Here is a 20,900-nt window from a genome sequence, read left to right as displayed (position 1 = left end):
CGTTTTAAGTTGGATAGGCGGCTGGGACAGGTGTGAGTATGCGTCGAATATCCAACCTCAAACTGACTTCACCGCGGTTTCTCCCTCACTCGGCACGCCTTCAGGCTGTGTACAAACTGTTGAGGAATTACAGGACTGATATTCTGGGGCAGTGGTCAGCGCTGTCACCTCACAGCTAGAGGGTTCTGGGTTCGCATCCCAATTCGAACCAACCAGGGCCTTTCTGTGTGGAGTTTGCATGTTCTCCCCGTGTCTACATGGGTTCTCTCCGGGCTCCTCCCACAGTCGTCCCCCCCCCCCCCCCCCTCTTAATGGAGCGCTATAGATAATGGATGGATGGCCTGATATTCAGCATTTGAACTTTATTTTGTTTAATATACTTGCGATACATAAATGCTTTCGTTGAAACTTGCAGAGGACAGAAACAGGACAGATGAATAAATGTACTGGAGATTTTGACATTGTTGAAATTAGTGACCCAGCAGAATAAACTAAAATGAAGTCTACTGTTACATCATATATGTCACATGTTCATTGTCACTTTGCTGTGGCCAGAGCAGTGTAGTTGTTCCACAGAGCTGCCACTGCTCCCAGTGAACTGACTTTTACAGCATCCACTTTCATTTTCTCCAGCCGTGCAGATACACATAGACCAATGACAGATATCCAAGAACCAACACAAACGCACTGCAAAACAACCTCTATAGTCTTCTAGGGCTTAACGCCAGACTGTAATGCAAGCCCACATGGATGCCCTGTCGAATGTCAAAACTTCAAAATATAAGTTTCAGGTTCGGAAGAGGAAGGTACCAGACACACACCAGGCAGACTGTAACATGGGCTGATTCCGATCCTTCGTCAGCAAGTTGAAAATTAAATCACTTAGAAGTCTCTCAGCCAGGGTGCGAAAAGCTGCTGCCGTTGCCATGGCAACTTTAACTGGAAATGACTATACACAGCTGATGGGACATTGAAAGGGTCTCTGCTGTCTGTGCTGTGTACGTACACAAACTGATGTCACACACCGTTTCCATACGACAAACAACACACATGAAGTTTTCACTGGAAATCCTGTTCTAGTGCAGCCAGGAGACATTCAGCAGGTATGTCGGTGGGCTCCAGCTGAATTCCTTTCTTTTACAATTTTAAGGCATTTTATCTCCACTTCCAGCTTTGGCAGCTCATCATTTACCTTTCTCAGCTTTCAGCCCCAGTTATACATTTGCGCATCCACATTTTCAAAGTAGTGCATGTATATTTTTCAGCAACTTCTCTGAACTTCCACTCACAACACACTCCCTTTCCCCAAATCTTAAAACAATGTCAGCTGCTGTTCATACTAATTCACTCCGCTATTGTCAGTCATTGTTTAATGACGTGGTGTCGTCTCATCCTCGTGTTTTTCTGAAACCTGCTGCTGTGCGCACTCCCTTGATCGTTCGAAAATGACGAACCAATCCCCTGGGATCTTCATGATTTCATCAGACAGTCCTACGTACGTACGTACGTATTGCATATTTATACATTTCTTTGCGTTTCACATGACCAAACAGTCATACAGTATAACATTGTATTAGACTTAAAATATTGAGATTGAAACTAAGTGTTGGTGTGTGTAGGACCCAAGCAGCTCAGGCAGGTTGATCAATCCATAGTGGGGTGGATGCCAAGAATAGATCAAAAAGAGGAGAAACATCTTACAAAATGAATTCCCGCTTCACTCCACTTGATACGCTTTGACAACTTCCACCAAATAATATAAGATAAATGATTCCATCAAGTACAGATGGACCTGGATGAACAATCAGTAAATTAACTTAGAACAATACATACATGTTGGACAAATGTTACTTTGGTTGACAACAGAGACAAGTGGTGCTGTTTGAAAATGATAACATTTCAGAAAAAGGCACATCAATTGAGATAAAAAATTATGAAAATAAAAAACAACGTGGATGCCAGTGACATAACACCATTAAAAAATGTCTATTAAAACGTGTTTCTCAATATACATGACAAAGTAGTTTTGGGTTAATACAGGAAAGTAGCTCGGCTCTTCAGAATCCAGCTAAAAGCTTTTCTACACATGACGATGTTTGCTTACAGCTGCTTCGTGACCATGCAGATACAAAGTGTGTGTCGGTCGACGACGGACAGTTGCACGGCTGCTTCTAGCTGCGGTACAGGCGTACATGCTGGGATATGATGCTGCGACACAACGGGCAGCTCTGCAGAGCGCCACTGCACACCTGACAGCAGCACACATGACCACATGGCAGGAAGACCACCTGAGACTGGAGAGGGAACAACACAATCAGTCAGCTGCGCACGTTTCAGATTTCAACTTAATTACTACTTGTGAAGATAATAAATCAAGAACAGTGTTTTCAGGACAACTTTTCACTTCAGCCCTGGAGGGTGAGTTAAGTATTTGCTTCTGGAAGACGATACAGAAGGGAACCCACAACAAAGACAAATATATTTCAGCAAGCTTTTATTTTTTCCATCTTCTGTCGTCCTACTAAACAAATCACTTTCTATGTATGAGCTGTTATTAATATAGCACTTTGACCTCAAATGTTTACTACAACACTCTAACAGGATTATATTTAACCCCTGTCTGGGTTTGAACCCAATTGTTTGTTGTTGTTGGTATAGATAGAAATCATCATTATTCTCGTTCCGCGAGCTGGAATTAGCCAAAACTACGAAATTTTGCCCAATACCTTAAAATGATGTGTTGGCTTCTGAAACCCTAATTGTCCAAATTAGCCACATGGTGGCACTGTTATTACGGCCCCAACAATTATATTGGAAAGGCCATGCCCCTCACACGTGACTCACATTGACTTGAAATTTGCCACAAATATTAAGTACAATGTGCTCAACAAAAAGCCTCTTGGACCACCAACGTGCCAGGTGACAAAATGTTGTGCCAATTAGCATAAACTGAAAAACAGGAATATGAAAAGAACTTTTGATATCATATTACAATTTTTCTTACCTCTGTCTCCATGCAGACCACACACTCGGAGCTCCCTGGTCCATCCACAGGGCTGAGGGCTGCAGGAGTGACAGGGGTCCCTGGGGTAAGTGGTGGGCTTGGGATCTGGGAAGCCGATGTATTGGGAGGAGACGGAGGAGACGGAGCTGTGGGGACGACTTCTGCTACCTCATCCTGCGGGACAGCCTTACAAGCTCCTGCTAAAGGAGGAAATAATCAGTGTCCTGACTGAGATTAACAGTTCTAGGTCTGTTCTAGACGACACAGGAAGCCAGTGCAAAGATTTTAACAACTGCAGTGATGTGTTCTCTCATCTGAGAGCGGCTTAGATTCTTGCAGCAGTATTTTATACCCATTGTACGCGTGTGCAGAGGTGGTACCAGATAGTCCCATTTCTTTTTTCGTCAGTATAGGAGACAAGGTTTCTACACACTTCCCATTTCAAAATTCCAGACTTCTCCATTGATTTTTCAGAGCACATTTGACTGAGTGCAAATGGGTAAATGTTTATTATCTTAATTAATAGTTTTAAAATCCAACTATGAACATGTATGTTACATTGGGACTATGTCTGCTATTCACAAAGTATTCAGACCCCTCACAGTTTTTTTTATATTTTGTGATGTTTCAGCCTAAAACTACCTGAATGTTGCAAGTACAGTAGACGTCATCTGACCGTGACTCTTATCAAAATTGTTACGTTTGGGGCAAAATGGACAATGTATATTTCATTCACGACCTTCATGACTCATGTCCTGTTTCAGGGACAAACAAACATTTGCCATAGTTAATATTACTTTGATCTCATTCATTCTCTGGAGCAGTTTGTTACAGTATAATGCTTGTAAATGGCAAAATATGTGCCATTGCACAGTAAAGTAAAAATGGGCCGGCTTCCTGTTGGATTTATGGTATAAACAATTTTTGGGAGGTTACATGTGTCGACCTATTATTGAACATGTAGGCGAAACGTAGTATGAAAGCTACTTCATTGAAACTTTGCACCATTTTGCCATGTATGTGTACCCTGACAAGGACAAGCCACTCAGAAATGTGATTCATTTTGGTAGACAATAATAATAACAATAAAAATAATGATGAAAACAAACAAAAACAGGCTCCTGGCAGCACTGACGGGTTTAGTTTTCAACTGTAGAATGTAGAATACATAAAGATGAATGAAATGAGAGCTCCATAAACAAAACTGAAAAGCGGAAACATGAACAATGATACGGAAAACCATGGAAATTGGGGGAAAGGGAAATTGTAAAAGCTTAAATGGAGATGCCGCCTTCAAGCTCAAGCTGGAAGGGAAAAGGAAAACATCTACCTATGAAACTACTAGTGAGTCGTTTGTCTGTCCCGTTCAAATTGATTATGAAGTCACTTCAAAAACACCAAATTCCTGTTGGTATCGGCTTAGACTCTCTGTGCTCATGTCCCTGGTTTCATGCTGTGACTCTCTGTGTTCGGTATATTACATGTTCTCATGATGGCTGAGACTGTTCAACTTTACATATCAAGCATGTTTTTGCTTTGTTGTGACGAGTGCGTGTACTGATCATTTCTTTACTTTGTTGCCGTATGAACAGTACAGTCGTGTGATATATCGTGATGTAGAATGTGTGCAACGTACCTTCAGGTTGGTGTTCCTGGGCCCAGTTCAGAAGAGCTTTCTGGATTCCTACCTCATTAATGCCAAGCTGAGAACAGATGAATGAATACTGCTGATCATTCTGCACAAGCACCATCAACTAGACCCAGACTAATACTCAAATGCATATTAGTCTGGGACCTCTCAGTTAATTCTCGATTTCCAACAGGCGTTACCAACAGGCGCAGACCTACAACCAGTGAGAGCAACCAATCATGTGACCTCTGTTGAAAATGTCGACAGACGAGAGCAGAGAGGAGATGATGTGATGTCTGTGATGATTCCATAATGTTTGTGAACCAGTGTTGATGTTTTTGTGGGAGCAATGTGAAAATAATAGGTACTTTGTCAAATGCTCGTTCATCATCATCAGCCATGTTGGTTGTTTACAAAAGTCGCTTCTCTCTGCCTATAAACCCCGCCCACCATCAGATAATTGATTGTGATAGGACCGGAAAGTTTTATGCCGGAGGAAATCACTCCCCAATGGAGGAGATCCAGACCGAGTCTGGCAGAGCAAATGAAATGAGCTCCCAAAATTCACCTGGGTCCCAGTCTACAGTCTTAACTTTATAGCAAATTTAAGTTAACTGCTTCAAACAATACTACAATGCCTTGTGTAGACAGGGCAGCTCTATAACTAATTATGGCTAAAAAACTTCAGGCAGAAAACTGAACTACTAAACAGCTGATGCGTTTACTCTGATGTCAAAGTGGCCTCTGACTGAAATATGTTAGACGAACCTTCTTGAGGTCGGAGGCGCTCATGTGGCGAAGGGCCTCCGTCGTCACTCGATGATGAGCCAGGATGGGCAGGTAATGCTGAGCTGACAGTTTACACAACAGGTTGACCAGCTCTTTCTCAACGCCCGCCTCCTATAACGACATGACAGTTTTTGAGCAGCACGTTCATGTCTCACATGATTTTGTGTGTCCTGCGTGCACTGCTCTGTACTGCACCTGCATACGCAGTGACATGGGCTTGGCATCCAGCAGCCTCTGATACTGGATCATCCAGTAGTTCTGCTGGTTGGACTCACACTTCTGCTCCATCTCCGCCTGGTAAACACACGAGGATTATCACTTTTATCATCAACTTTTCAGTTCAGGTGGCCACTGACCGATGTGGCTTCAAGTGAATATGAAATGCATATAAACATGAAGTAATAGCAGCCAGATGGAGGAAAGCATGAGGAAATGCTTGACACTTCAAGAGGGCTGTGACTCTCTGAAACAGACCAATCAAAGGACAGGCCAATGACTTGTGATATTCTTCCACCTTCAACTTGGTTCCATGAATTTAATTGTAAATGTTATTACATAACTGACACATCTGTGTGGAACTTGCACTTTGAACTAATCCAGAGAGTTTTGGGTCTAGATGGAGTCACATTCCTTCTCGCCCCTCATCTTGGGCCTCTGCTGATAACACTGTTGTGAAGACTATGGTCTAGATCTGGGAAAACCTCTGGTAAGATTTGACACCGTATAAATAAAACCGAGTTGACCTGTCGTCCACTGTTTCCTCACCAGAACCTGCCGCAGCTCCTGCTCTCTCTGGGCCCTCTGCTTCAGCAGCTGCTGCAACAAATCACTGAGAGCTGTGCGCTGCTCCACCAGAACCTCCTGCACACCCATACAAACACACCATCCCGTGAGGAAGAGTGTCAACACACAATCATCTACTTCAACATCAACCTAGAGTGTTGCCATGGAGCAGTGACATGGAAATAACCAAGATGATAAATATATATATATATATATATATATATATATATATATATATATATAGTAATCAACAAGAATAAGAAGAAGAAAATGAAGTAAATGTGGGAAGACACAGAAAGAAGGTGACGACTCCCACCTGCAGGTTCTCAGCATCCAGGTTGCGTCTTTTAATCTCCAGTTTAGTCAGCTGCATTAATTCACCCTCGATGAGCTTGATCTGGGGACAGTGCAGAGGCAAACGTGAAGCTTACAGGGATGAGGAATTAGGATGAGGAATGATCATGTTACACAGGGCTTAAGCATGTAAAAATTTGATTGCTTTCATATAGTGATTTGTACGAGTAGAAATGAATTACATATGTGCAGGCTGCTGGTGACATTACAGAAAGGGGAAGGTTAAAAAACAGAAGGACAGAAATGACAATAATGGCTGCAGTCTTTACAGGTGCATCATTAAAAAACGATATCGTTTTTTGTAATTAAAATTCAAAAAGTAAAACCTTCATATATTCTACATTTGTTAATGAAATATTTCAGGCCTTTTCTTGTTTTAATTTTGATGATTTATGGCTTATTGCTCATGAAAATCAAAACCCCAGTATCTCAAAATATTAGAATATTTCCTAAGATCAATCAAAAAAGGATTTACAATACAGATATGTGCAACCTCTGAAAAGTATGTTCATTAATATCCTCAATCCTTGAGCATGAGTTAGTGCATCGGGGTCCTGGTGGTGATCCGTCTGTGGCTCTGTGGAGACGTTGCTCTGAGAGCAGCTTCAACTCGTCTGTATTGTTGGATCTGGTGTTTCTCATCGTCCTCTTGACAGTAACCCACAGATTCTGAATGGGGTTCAGGTCAGGCGAGTTGGCTGCTCAACAAACCAGTGAGTAGCAGTTAGACACTGGGCAGGTGCTAAGTGCTGCTGGAGAAGGAAATCAGCTCGTCAGCAGACAGGAGCAGGAAGTGACGTCTGCTTTGACTCTGGACTTGATCAAACACAGTGGACCAACAGCAGCAGGTCACATGACGCCTCAAATCATCAGCGACGACAGAAACTTCCCACTGGACTTGAAGCTCCTTGGGTTTTGTGCCTCTCCACTTTTCCTCCAGACTCTGGGACCTTGAAACTTACTTTGATCTGAATGGAGGACTTTGGACCACTGAGCTACAGTCCAGTTCTTTGTCTCCCAAACCAGGTGAGACGTCTCGGATGTTGCCTGTGGTTCAGGAGCAGCTTGATACGAGGGATGTGACATGTTGAAGCTCATTTCCTGAAGACGTCTGTGCTGGAGGCTCTTGATGCTCTGACTCCAGCCTCAGCCTGCTCCTGGTGAACTTCTTCAATCAGCTTTTCTTGACAGTCTTTTCAAGGCTGAAGTCGTCCTTGTTGCTGCCACACTTTCCCCTTCTAATCAACTTTCCATGAATATGCTTTGATACATCTCTCTGTGAACAGCCAGCTCTTCAGCGATGACCTTCTCGGTCTCACTCTCCTCGTGGAGGGAGTTGATGATCGTCTGATGGACGACTGTCAAGTAAGCTGTCGCCACCACTGTATTCATACTGTATGAATAGTAATTAACTCAAATATAATGCCACTGCTGAATTATTATTATTTATTTTTTTTTACGAGAGGAGATTGGGCTGCGTCTTATCTATGGATGGGAACAGAAACCTGGTATTAAACGGGCCCTGGGGCTGAATTATGAAAAACCGTAATATCCTATCTGAGAAGAGGTCCGTGTGTCCGTGTGCTATGCAGGGGACGTGGCCAGTTCTCACTGCCCGACACACAGATAGACAGACACCCGCACACTTCACCTCCGCTGCTACAACTCCATCCTTGGGGAAACACTGGTCATTCTAGTTTATCATGTCATTAGTGATAATAGATGAGAATGGTTATGATGATGGTGTATATTATCTTATTTTCTTATACATAGCATAATCCTTTAATCCTCTAAAATCAGACAAGGTACTTTAAATCGCTCTAAAAAGATATGATTCTGAACAAAACTGAACCAGGATGTCTTGAATAATTTGAGAGGATGTTGAAGATGTTTAAATTGATTTGACCCTGACACTCGTATCCACCCATCGTCCACACAGACCTGGTTGCGGATGTAGCCATGTACAGCATCTTTCTGCAGCTGCAGAGCCTGGAACGCAGCTTTCTGCATCTCCTCCTGCAGAGAACAACCAGAGCTCATGACAGGTCACAGAGCCTGGCGACTGAAACAAGGTGCAATTCTGATTCACACCGGCAATTTTTACGATTTCTCCACCAAACTCTCATAACATCAGGGAGACATTAGTGAGGAAAATGTCAAGACATCACAGAGACATATACTGGCACCACATACCTCCTGCAAGATGTGGGCAATGGCTTTAGATTTGTCCAAAGCTTGGAGGGACAGCATCTTATCAAACTTCTTGTCCAAACTCTCCATACTGTTAAAGAACAAGGGAAGAGGAAACACACAGTTGTTGATTTGTGATGTTACCATGCGTGAGCTGGGATCTGGTGTCTGTGTGTCTGTGTCTAACCTCCTGTGGGCCTCAGTGACGAGGCTCTGTCTGCGATAGTCACTGGCTTCCTGGAGGAGGCTCATAGCACAGCCGTATGACAGCATCTTTTGCATGGCCGCTTCAAACAAAGAAGAGAGGGGATGGGCCGGTGAAGATTATGTGGGAAAAGAAAATGTTGTGTGGGGGAAGAATGGGGAGACAATACGAGTAGGCAAAGAATAAAAAGAGAACATTAACAGCAGAGAGAGAAAGATATTGATATTCATTCCAACAACCCAGATGCAACAAAAGCCTTCATAGACGGAGGGCCTGTGCAGAGAGCTTGTCCTCCATCATTGAATCTGTGTATCATTCAACAGCACCACACTAGGGCTGCCACTAACAATTATTTTCATGAAAAATTAACCCGTCAGTTATTTTCTCCTTTAATCGATAAGTTGAATCAAAAACTGTTGATTGTGTTTCCCAAAACTACAACATGATGCTTTGTTTAGTCCACACACCAAAGATATTTAGTTTACTGTCACAGAGGAGCAAAGAAAATATTTACATTTAAGAATCTGAAATCAGAGAATTAAAAAAAAAATGTCATCAAACTACTTGAAACGATTAGTCGATAATAGATTAATTTAGTAGTCGATTACTAATCGGTTAATCGATTACTGTTGCAGCTCTACACACACACAGCTGAATTAACACGTCTCTAAAAAATGTCACTAGTAATTAACATTAGAAACTTCATGGAGGTAGAAACAGACCTCCCTATTAGACTGCATTTGTATTACCACGGTGTACCTAATAAACTGACAACAGGGTTTATAAAGTCTTTTGAGAAATCAAAAGTCTAACAATAACGATGTCTTTGTGCATGTGGTGAGGTTGTTCAGCTGCTCACCTGCCACCTCCCTCTTCCTCAGAGAAGTGGCCTCCTCCTGGGTGATGGCGGTCAGATGCTCCAAACGGACTCTGTGGGCAGAGTCAACAACAACATTTTACAGTGCTGGATGACTTTGACCAGTAACCAAGGTGCCAGACAGATGAACTGTAGAAAAAAACAGAGTGAAGGATAATTTTTGAACATGAAATGCATGTGTGCCTAAAGATGCTGCAGTGGCTCATGTTAGCTCAACTCTTTTAATTCCTCCCACAGAAAAAAGTCGTAACATTCTGTTCCCATCTCTCACATCACAGTTCTGCTGTCAACACAGCTGTACTGGTGTTTACACACAGTTATACAGCATATGTATACATCAGAGCACATATCCCGTGTCATTTATTGCACGTTGACACTTGTCAATGTGATCTAAGTGGGCAACAGCAGTACCCTGTAGACTTCTTCATCTCATAAACATAGCTTTTTATCAGATTCTTGATCCAAATAATGAAGCTCATGGTTAAAATTAGAACGTTTATCAGTGTAAATTACTGATAGTTCCATTGGAGAATACCACCACTGCCAGTGTTGAGGAGGTCCACTAGAAAGACGATGTCTCACTTAGTTCACTCATGTTTGTACAGTGATTGTTACAGAGTAGCACAGACACACAAAACCAACAGCCAAGATGAATTGTGTTACAATTGTACAATAGCCAATTATGCACAACATAAACTCTTAATACATAACTTTTAATATCCAATTGTGTATGCTGTGTCAAAGTTTGTCTTAACGAAAGGCCTCCAGTGTCCTGACATTGCATTTTTATTTTAATTCCCCTGGAAAGCACTTTATGCATCTAATGTGGAGAGTGCGTCACAGCCTGCCTCCGTCTTAGTGGACAACATTTGCATGAATGCTGCCTCATCCTGTAGATCATTGCTGTAATAGATCTGGATGTGGTGACTCAGCTCTCTGTGTACTCACCGATCTTCCTCCATGGCTTGAAGAAACTCCGTGCTCTTCTTCTGCCTGCAAAGACAGAAATAAATACACCGCCGTTAGCAGGGAGGGATCTGTGGACAGAGGTTAAAAACCACCCACAGCCATTACTCTCAGGTCCTACCGGTGGTTGTCCATCAGCATGTTGCTGATTCGGCAGCTGATGCCGTCTTCAGCTTGTCTGACTTTCTCCAGCACCAGCAGCCTCTCGGCCTCCTGAGCCCTCTGCTGTTGGCTGACTCCCTGCTCCACACGCTCCTGCTCCTACATATCAGACAGATTATACACACCAATGTCAAATGTCTGAAATCAACACAAAACCGTTGGTTTTTTAAAACAACAGATTAGGGGGAAAAACTCCATAAGAGCTGTTGGAGACAAAACAGGAGCACTGACATCCTGACAGAGGCAGAGAGCAGCAACCAGTGGAATCAATCAAACCAAAAACAACACCTACCAAAGTGCTGAGTCATCACTTCACTGTTAAAAAAGGTTCCAAGATCAAAATAAAACCAACAATAAATGTATTCTAGGATCAAGTATTGTGTGACTATCCAAATCCTTCTCGTGGAAATTGCAGGATCAAGGGGTTTAACGTTCACCTGCGAACTCACATCATTCTCACCTCACAGGTTTGAGTAGTGAAACGCTTTGTACATGGGGTTGACAAACCGGCACCACAAAGAGCCAACAACACTCCAAACAGTTAAATACACAATAGATTTTAAAGTTTTACAGTTTGTTTGCCAAGCTTACAAAGGTCTTATATCACTAATGTTCTGTGACCATATTTTGCCAACAGTCACTGAGGTCATCCTCAGAACAACGCCTTTCTTAAAAGTAAAGGTCACTTTGCTTTTCACTCACAAACTAACCGTTTGAGCGCATGGATCCGAGGAAACGGCTCATAAATTGTGAGCACAGATTCTTTTAACCCAGAGCATTTACACCTGCCATCACCAACTGGCGGCCCGCGGGCCAGGTCCGGCCCGCAAGAGCCAAATGTCTGGCCAGCGACGACCCCATATTGCATCTGTCATAACACAGTTAATTAAGTTTGCGCTGCTCTACTTCCTCATCCCACACCATTTGATCTCCGCCGTCAGAAGACGTGCACACTCTCTATGATCCTCCGCTAGGTAACACTGCCTGCATCATGACCGGTAATTCTCAGAAAATGCATTAACTGTTGTTGTATGAGGAGTGTAGCAGTGCAAGCGTATGTGTGCGTGTGTGCGGGCGCGCAGGTTGCGATCTGTTTTATTATAATGATAAATGCCGCAGCGCCTCAAGTTGAAGGAGAAGTATCGGTGTGTCTTCCGCTGTTGGGGAACATAGGGTTGGTCCCGGGAGAGAGAGCGATTCAGTCCTGGAGAAAGAAAACCTCTCCCCTGCTTTCTGAGTCCCAACTCCGGTCTGGAATCTGGACACCAGGCAAGAAAAGACCAACACTGACAACAAACAACAAAAGAACATGACCTGCCCGAAAAAAAGCGTAAAGTTGCCCAGGAAAACCGTCAGTTCAAATATGATTGGACTGATCAGTTTTGTTTTATTATACCAGACCAGCCAATCCTAAACCGAGGTGCTTGATAAGCAGAGCAGCTATCTGTCAGATATAAAGAACAAATATAAAACGAAAACAGGAACAGTGGACAATACAGTACTACTAAAAAACAGCAAACTAATTGCCTCAAGAAAAACAAATAATTATAATCTGATATTATTTGGTATAAGCACATATTCTAAAAGTGTCAAACTAATAATAATGTGCTGGTGTGATATTGTGGTATTAACCTAACATTTATAAGTGGCAAAATGAAAATGTCTCTCTGTGTGTGTGTGTGTGTGTGTGTGTGTGTGTGTGTCTCTCTTCTTGAGGTGGTTGTGGAAAAACTGTTTGAACATGCTGTTTAACAATCTTGTTATGCAGACATATGTCAGGCCTATGTAGAAAAGTTGTTCTTGTTGCTACTCAGTCCTATACTGCTGTAATGCCACTTGCTGTAATGCTGTTATCATTGTTTTTTGATATAATAGGTACAGTAAATGTTTTGGTTTCAGTCAAATAAAGGTGTGCGGGTGCATGTTTTACCCCGAATATTTTCGCCATGGCTTGACATTATTTGGCCCCTCAGAGAAAACTAGTTGGAGAACCCTGATGTACACATTTACACACATGTAAACATGAAACGCCAGTGGGGCTTCGTATGTTTCTCGAAGTGGCAACTTTTCGCGCAGATTCCCAAACCAACAGGCATATGATGAACAGCACTGTACGAGTGTGTAAGAGTGAGCATGTATTGTACCTGTCGGACTGAGTTGAGGATGTTTTCCTTGCGGGAAGTATTCATGAGCACAAGCTGGGTGTGTTCCTTCTGCCTCTCCTCCAGGTGTCGCTCAAAGGCCAGTTTCTCCTGCTGCTTCTGCTTCTGAAGGATGGAGGCGCAAGTCGGAGTCTATATATTATATACTGTACTATATGGATACAAAATAAATTTTATTCTATAAGGAGCACCTGAAACTGTTTTTGCCTGTCTGATAAATGTTTATGTCTCATGATTCTTGCACTTTAGGGTAATATATTCATGGTTGAATGCACTTTTTGTAATGTAATGTAATGAAAAGTAATTCAATTCAATTTTATTTGTATAGCGCCAAATCACAACATACATCTTCTCAAGGCCCCTTTACACAGTGAGGTCGTGACCTCACAATATTACAGCGAAACACAACAGTTCCCACAATGAGCAGGTCTGAGAGAAAAGACTCTTTTAACAGAAGAAATCTCTAACAGAACCAGGACATCTGCTGAGACTGGTTGGTGAGAGGAGAGACAGAGAGGGAGAACAGACTGATACTTATAATTACAAAATTATACTGACACTTGTAGATGCAATTATGTTGTTGCTATAAATAATAATAATAATAATAATGATGGATTTGGGTCCTGCAGCTGTGGGGTAAGGGATACACTAGGAGAGTAATGTGTGTCTATTTCAATAACCTTTACATTACAACATATTTCAAAACTTTGCAGTGAAATAAAAACTCTCAATCATCTTTTTTGGGGGTTGTTTGTGGTTGGACAGAGATTGCAACTGGATGTGGACACTGGAGACACCAGGTGTAAAAGCAATCATATCTTGTATCATATCTAGATACAAGATGAAAATTTGATGTGTAAATGATGTTGGGTAGTGAGTTTACCACAGCGTTTTACTGTCAACTGATGGTTGAAGTAAGACTTAACCAAAACACTGAGCTGAAAGGTGCCAAAAAGATGCATAGAGCTGAGAAAAGTGCAGAGTAGGGTTGTTCATAATTCTCTGAGGCTTCATCACAACAAGTTACACCTCTCACATTATATACCATTAGTTCATCTTTAGGAACTAGTGTGGATCTTCTCTCATCGGCCCCTGAATAAGAGCTTGGACACTGCTGGGGGGACAGGGGACTGGTCATCTGCCCAGTCTTAAGTTGACAGGATGGGACAAAGCAAAGCTACTCGTGTTAACAAGTGAAATCTGACACTCACATACCTTCCTGTTCTCGTAGTCACTGAATTTGTTCTGTAACAGAAAGTGGGGAAAGGTTAAATAAAAGTTTGACAACAGAACCGAGTTAATACGGTGTTGACTAGATCCATGTAAATAGTTCTACAGTCATATGCAGAGTGAGCTGTACACATGTATTCAGGTTGGTGTGAGTGAGCGTGTCAGTTACTGTACCTGCCAGGCCTCCTCCAGACCATCCCATTGGTCACAGCTCTGTTTGCCACAGTCTTTCTCCAGCACTGGCAGAAGATATTGGGATGGGGGGCAGTACTCCTCTCCCACCTCTGAAAACCACATTAACCAAGAAGTTCACCCTGAGGCTCTCATACAGATGAGATAGTGTTATGTGAATACTTCAGAGCTTTTACTGTGGTGATTTACATATTGTCACTTCCATTGAATGATTACATGCCACTGGGTAGTTTGATGAAATCCCATATGGCTGCAGAAACAACAATTTAAAGATTGACAATGCGGCTCCACTTCCTCTCACTGTAAAGTGAAGCTAAAATATCTTGCTGCAGTATTGTTACATAGATTTGTGCATTCGCTGATGCCCAATCAGGGATTTTCGACAGTATCGCAGGCATTTCCGTTATTGGTATTGGAACTGGAACATCTATAAGTGAAACGTGGGTGTATGTGTGTATAAAGGCTCACCAGTGCATAGGAAACGCTGGATGCTCTCTGTGCCCTCTGTACACACAGATGCAGGTGGGAAGGACATCATGGCAGCATCAAGTGTAAAGCTCTATCCCGCAAACACGCACACACACAGGGTTTGTATTAATCCATACCTACATTTACAGCCCTTAAATATGCATCGGGGGAAACACACCTCTAGAGTGCGGATATAGGCCAGAGCTTTTGGGAGCTGGACGATGTTGTTATCACTCAGGTCAAGGGTGCGCAGGCTCCTCAAAGACCCAACTGATGATGGCAGTTCACTGAGAGAGTTACCTATTACATACATATGATGGAGAAATAACACAACTCACGTCATATCACTTGTACATGTCTTTGTGTCCTCTCACTCCTGGGCGGACGAGCAGCATCATACCCTTCAAATTGAGTGTCTGCAGAAGCCGCAGGTCGGCGATGGAGTCTGGCAGGGCCTTCAGACGGTTCTTCTCTACATTCAGAATCTGACAGCACATCAAATGGACACAAACAGACAATGAGCAGCATTCGTGTACACTCAATACACTCTGCGCCACGAGCCGAGTTAAAGGGGCAGTAAGCGATTCTGAAGCAATACGCGGTTTGGAAAAATCAGCAAATATTTCCTCACAGTCCGCTCGCTGTCGGTTGTGTGCGCACCGGAAAATAATCTGGGTTTGCGGCTCAGCCCAGGCTCTGTAAATCGAAAACAAAAAAATGATGCGGACCACACCTCACAACACTCTGTGTGCAGTTTGAAAACATCACTCGTCGACACCTTGAGAGACGTGCCAGCGAACGACGCTACGACTATACGAATACTACTATAGAGGTTTTGGCCTAGTGGTTAGTGCGTCGGTCTCACATACCCGAAGCTGCAGGTTCACGGTCCGACCAGAGCAGTGACATCACAACAACAACAACAACAACAAAGAGAGAAATAAGCTTACTGTCCCTTTAAGAATGGCTTTACCTGCAGTGACGACAGCTTCCCGATGTCCTCTGGGAGTGAGGTGAGCTTATTCTCATGCAGATCCAAAACCTTGGGAGGCAGACAAGAGTCACTCATGCTCAGTTCAGCGATGAGGCATGGTCAGAGATTAGGTTTCGACCAATTTTCTTGAATCTGGTCTTTAATAAAACCATGTTACATTTTTTATCACCGAATAAAAACTACTATGACTATGAAACAGGAGGGCGTTCTCTGTGTCTGGTGGACAGGTTTCATATGCTCACATTACCTTTAAAGTGGCCAGAGCACTGATGTCACATCCTTTGGTCTGCAGTGACCTCAGCTCATTGTTATGGAGGATAAAGACCTGTAGAAAACAACAGTGGACAAGTCAATCTGCTGACTGGTCAACCAGGGATTTACACACATTCTAAAACTGGTAGTGGTAATAAAGTACTTATTTTATACACTGAATAACAAATACAAAGCCAGTAACTATGCAGCTTCACCGTGTCCTTACCTTCTTCTGAAGCACCTTGCAAATGGAAAAGGCGCCTGAGGGAACCTGCGACAGAACAGACCTAAGACGTCATCATCTGTCATATCCACAAACTAAACAAAACAGAATTTATAAGAGTATAATGTATTAAATGGAAGGTAAACAATGGTTAAACATGTGTTTTCCCAGCATCTGTCCCTGCATCTGCAGTTCCGGGGACTAAGATGCAAGGAGAAAGGAACTGAGGAAACACTTTTTGTTCGTTTTTTGTGAACTGTCATCTAATTCAACGTTTTGTGAGCGTTAAGCTGAAAGTCAGCTTTAACGGCTCTGTAGCAACAGTTGATTTGTCCACCCAGAGCACACTGCCCAAATGATAATGTGGGCACACAACCACACCACCAGGGCTTCCGAATTTTAAGAAATGTCATGAAGTCGCAATTTCAAGACTCTGCGAGAGCATTTGTTTTGACGGAGCGCTGAAGGCAACACGCCCCCGAGGAGAGGGAGAAGAGTAGTGTGAAGGAAAAAGTTTACATTCCTATATATATATATATATATATATATATATATATATATATATATATATATATATTTGTCACACAACAAACCTTACAAAATATTAAAAAACAGGATAAATACAAATGTAAAAATATAATAACTGCAAAACTATGTATGAGGAGTATGTGGAGTATAAATATAAAGAATGTACATGATATTAGTGCAGGTGTGTAATCAGTTACCAGTAATGTGCATAAGAAGATGACATGAAGGTGAACATGTGCTGGATGTGTGATAAACAGAGTCCAGAGATTCTCTGTCAGACAGAGGTGCGGTGTTGTCTAATGTCTTGTGGCAGCAAAGAATTCCGATAAGAACCGGTACTGATGAGCAGAATCGGAATCGTTAAAATTCGATACCCATCCCTAGGACAGAGACCGCGAGAGGAATGTAGATTTAACAAGCTCAAGTTAAGTTTGATAGATTTTACAGTTTAAAAGAACTGTAGCAGGTCAGAGGTCGTCAGCTGAGGAGACGGCCCTTCGATAAGGCCGAGGAAACATTTGCAGGCACACTGCTCAAAGAATGAAGCCACATGGTCCCAACCCCCGTTCAGACCTGAACATCTGATCACAAGTGTACACACCCAAGACACATTGAGGATGCATTTGAGATCCGGCAACTCCCACCACATTCAGAGGTGGTTTCCACAACTACAGCGAGCAGTAAAGCTTTTGTCTCACAAGTGTTCACAGTGACATACTCACCTCTGAGAGCTCACACGCTGAGATGTCCAGAATGTCATCAGCACCCGCCTCCTTAGACTTAAGAACAAGGAAGCACAGTTACTGGGTTGGTTTGAATTGATGTCCTCTCTTTTAGAAAAGAAAGCCACGCCGTGTTAAGTTAAAATAAATGAATGAATGACCCTAAGCAGCGAGTTGACTGTGTGAGGGAGCCACTGAAGGTTATCTGGTGAACACAAGCTTCTCCTTACCCGGCACAGCTGATACTCCAGTCTCTTCTGGGATTCATCGCTGGGCTTCCTCTTCTTGAAGAACAGAGGCATTGTGAGTGTTGCTCCTCTGCGCTGCCTCTCTGTCTGCTGGCTTCCCTCCTGCCCCTCCACCGCACTAATGGAGAGGTTAGAAAACAATGACGACACTGCCTGCCCACAAAGAAGGACGATAAACTCTCCACCTCCACAACTGTTGGTTGAATAGATTCTACGACATCCACTCTCACTTTTCCCTTCATCTTTTGAAGGATCTGCTGTGCGTTCAGCAACATGCTTTTTTGACCTGACACAGAATGACTCATAAAACAGTGTTGACACAGTGATGATTTGAGATGAGAACCTGAGAAGTCATGACGCTCACCCCTGATCAGACGTATCAAATAGAACCGTATCAACGCAGGTTGTGAGACCCTGTGAGAATAAGACTAACTCGTAGTCTCGATGAAGGCTCTAGTTGGTTTTTTACCCTTCAGACATACAAACGTATATTTCTTTATATTTCTTTCTGTGCCATGCCAATGCGAAAAAAGATAATCCTTCATAGATCCCCTGGAGGGAACATTCAGGATCGACAGCAGCAAAGGCAAATAACATCAAACTATGTATACATAACGTTACTGTATATATATATATATATATATATATATATATATATATATATATATATATATATCCTCTTCCGGAATCACATGTTCAAAACATGTGGGGGGATCATTTCAACGATCATCATCATCGTGACAGATGGAAACAGTCGACGTTTGAGTGACTGTGTTGTTTACGGGAAGCGACGTGGTGTGTGTGTGTGTGTGTGTGTGTGTGTGTGTGTGTGTATGTGTGTGGGGGGGGGGGGGGGGGGGGGGGGTTAACCCTCACTGCGCTGGCTGGTCGTAGTAGCAGTAATATGCCCTCGCTTCACGACAAGTGTCTGACAAACAGCAGCCAACAGAGATATCTCTACATATAGAGATACAGATATCTCTACATATAGAGATACAGATATCTCTAGATATAGAGATACAGATATCTCTAGATATATGGCTACGACGACGCGGTGTAAGAGCTCGCCACGGACTCACGGGCCGTGTGTTGACGTCGCTCCTCCGGCGGCGCACGGTGCAGTGAGTCGGGTGAAGCAGGAGGACGACACTCCGACAGTCCGTGGTTCAGTCAGAGAGATAAAGGGAGAAGTGCTCCGATACGCTCCGTGTCCAGCTGATCACTGCTTCTTCCGCCTCCGCTTCTTCTTCTTCTTGTTTATTTCCAGCAGCCTAGATGCCCAAGGGCACGTTCGTCTTCTTCTTCTTCTTCTAGTATTCCGGTAGTTTAGACGCTGCTGAGCGTATTGCTGCCCTCCACAGGTCAAAGCTTATCCGATATTTTTACGGAAGTGAGTTACTTCCACCATTAACCTAAAAAAAAAAAAAGAATTATATTACAATAAGTAAAATAAAGTGTCGTGCAGGAACTGAAGAATTGCCTCGGAGATCAGTTGATGGTTCTCACTGTGTCCAAACAAAGATAAAATAGAAAAAGCCTCAACTCCAAGACCTGACAATCTAGCATACAATACTTGTCTCTCTACCCTATACTTCCTACATTCCAGAATAACATGCTTTACTGTTTCAGGACTCCCACATTCACACAAGCCAGAAACATGTTTTCCTTAAATGAATAAATAGTGCTTTAGCCCAAAATGTCCCAGCCTCAGTCTACACGGCTTAACTGAGAAGTGCAGAAACATATTTTCCTCACTTGAGGTTGTAGAGAGAAGTAGTGTCTACCCCGTCTTCCTCTTTCCACCCTCTCTGCCATTCTTTTATTAAGCCCTCTTAATATTATATTCCTACTCCTTACAGCTTCATCACATTCTTTATTCCACCAAGGAACCAGCACACGGGGCCAAGGTTCCTGCTTCACAGGGATGGTACAGCGAGCGGCCTCGTGTATCATGAGATTAATGGCAGCATTCCAATTATCCACATATAATGTGACCCACAATACTCACTCTTACAACTATTAAAGTCCAGATACCCGTGATTATTATTGATTCTCTTTCCTAAAACGCCGTTTCACAAACATGCCTCCGCTCTCTCCGTTGCTCCAGTTGCACATACCAGCACACAGATTTTTCACACAGGTTAAGATGATCACTACGAAGGCTTCTGTCTTCTTTAATTGTTAGTCGACCGTAGCTAACATTAGATGTAAGCTGCATGTCGCCGCCTGCAGCACAGAGGGCCTAGTGATTGATGATTAATGTTTATTTCAGAAACATACAGTAGGTCCATATCAGTAAAGATACGAAAAGAAAATAGAAGTCCAACACAAGGACAACAAAACAAAATCTAGACACTGCAGTTCACAAGTCCCGAGTGACATCCAATGTTTCCAATAACAAGATGAGTACCTTGTGTCACGTTGTGTAGGCTCAGTCAAGGCCCTTATAATTATATTTATTTTATTTTATATATAAGTCAGTTGATGCAGATGCAGGTTCTGTTTCATATGCCCCCCCCCCCCCCCCCCCCCCCCCCCCCGTGTGTGAAATTCAACCATGTAGGTGAGCAGCTTTTCCACCAGAGGTCACACTCTACAAATCTGTGTTGCAATCAAAGAGTGCAAGGTATGAAGCGTACATGGTGCCTGCATGGGCTAATGTTTGCAGTCTTTTTTCTTTTTTTTTCTCACTGAGCTCCAACATATACAACAACAAATGAAAAATTTGAAGTAACCTTCAGCCATTCACAGCTAAGTTAAGTGTTTGAATGTGGTTTTAAGCCACAGCACATCTTAATGTCAGGTTAGTTGTTTGCAGTTGGAACAGATAATAAAGGAGCTCTTCACCTGTGCTCTGTTAATAAGAACGATTTCTTCCCTATTTGTACCAAATCCTTATTAATAACCCTATTAATCGTCTT

General features: G+C 42.7%; 1 protein-coding gene across 5 annotated transcripts; it reads right to left on the bottom strand.

Moving 5' to 3' along the window:
* Positions 1–347: 347 nt before the first annotated feature.
* Positions 348–19,265, bottom strand: lrsam1 (leucine rich repeat and sterile alpha motif containing 1). Of its 5 annotated transcripts, none has more exons than XM_035625268.2 (26): positions 19,059–19,265; positions 17,962–18,097; positions 17,732–17,788; positions 16,485–16,529; positions 16,254–16,331; positions 15,986–16,054; positions 15,413–15,497; positions 15,191–15,312; positions 15,013–15,103; positions 14,527–14,636; positions 14,338–14,367; positions 14,168–14,233; positions 13,105–13,227; positions 10,920–11,059; positions 10,781–10,825; positions 9,815–9,885; positions 8,938–9,037; positions 8,754–8,841; positions 8,502–8,576; positions 6,523–6,603; positions 6,189–6,284; positions 5,619–5,717; positions 5,403–5,534; positions 4,641–4,707; positions 3,005–3,204; positions 348–2,294 (listed from the first exon to the last, which is right to left on the bottom strand). In XM_035625268.2, the coding sequence occupies exons 2-26, from the start codon at positions 18,031–18,033 to the stop codon at positions 2,172–2,174; spliced, it is 2,265 nt and encodes a 754-aa protein (XP_035481161.2). In that variant the 5' UTR covers positions 18,034–18,097; positions 19,059–19,265; the 3' UTR covers positions 348–2,171. The 5 variants fall into 5 exon arrangements, with proteins under 5 accessions (XP_035481161.2, XP_047185588.1, XP_035481162.2 ...); XM_047329632.1 differs by having other exon boundaries at positions 3,005–3,201; positions 19,059–19,263; XM_035625269.2 differs by lacking the exon at positions 14,168–14,233 and having other exon boundaries at positions 19,059–19,262.
* Positions 19,266–20,900: the final 1,635 nt, after the last annotated feature.

The sequence above is a fragment of the Scophthalmus maximus genome, chromosome 2 (assembly GCF_022379125.1).
Source record: "Scophthalmus maximus strain ysfricsl-2021 chromosome 2, ASM2237912v1, whole genome shotgun sequence".
Classification (NCBI taxonomy): domain Eukaryota; kingdom Metazoa; phylum Chordata; class Actinopteri; order Pleuronectiformes; family Scophthalmidae; genus Scophthalmus; species Scophthalmus maximus.
This window is presented reverse-complemented; position numbering and strand designations above follow the sequence as displayed.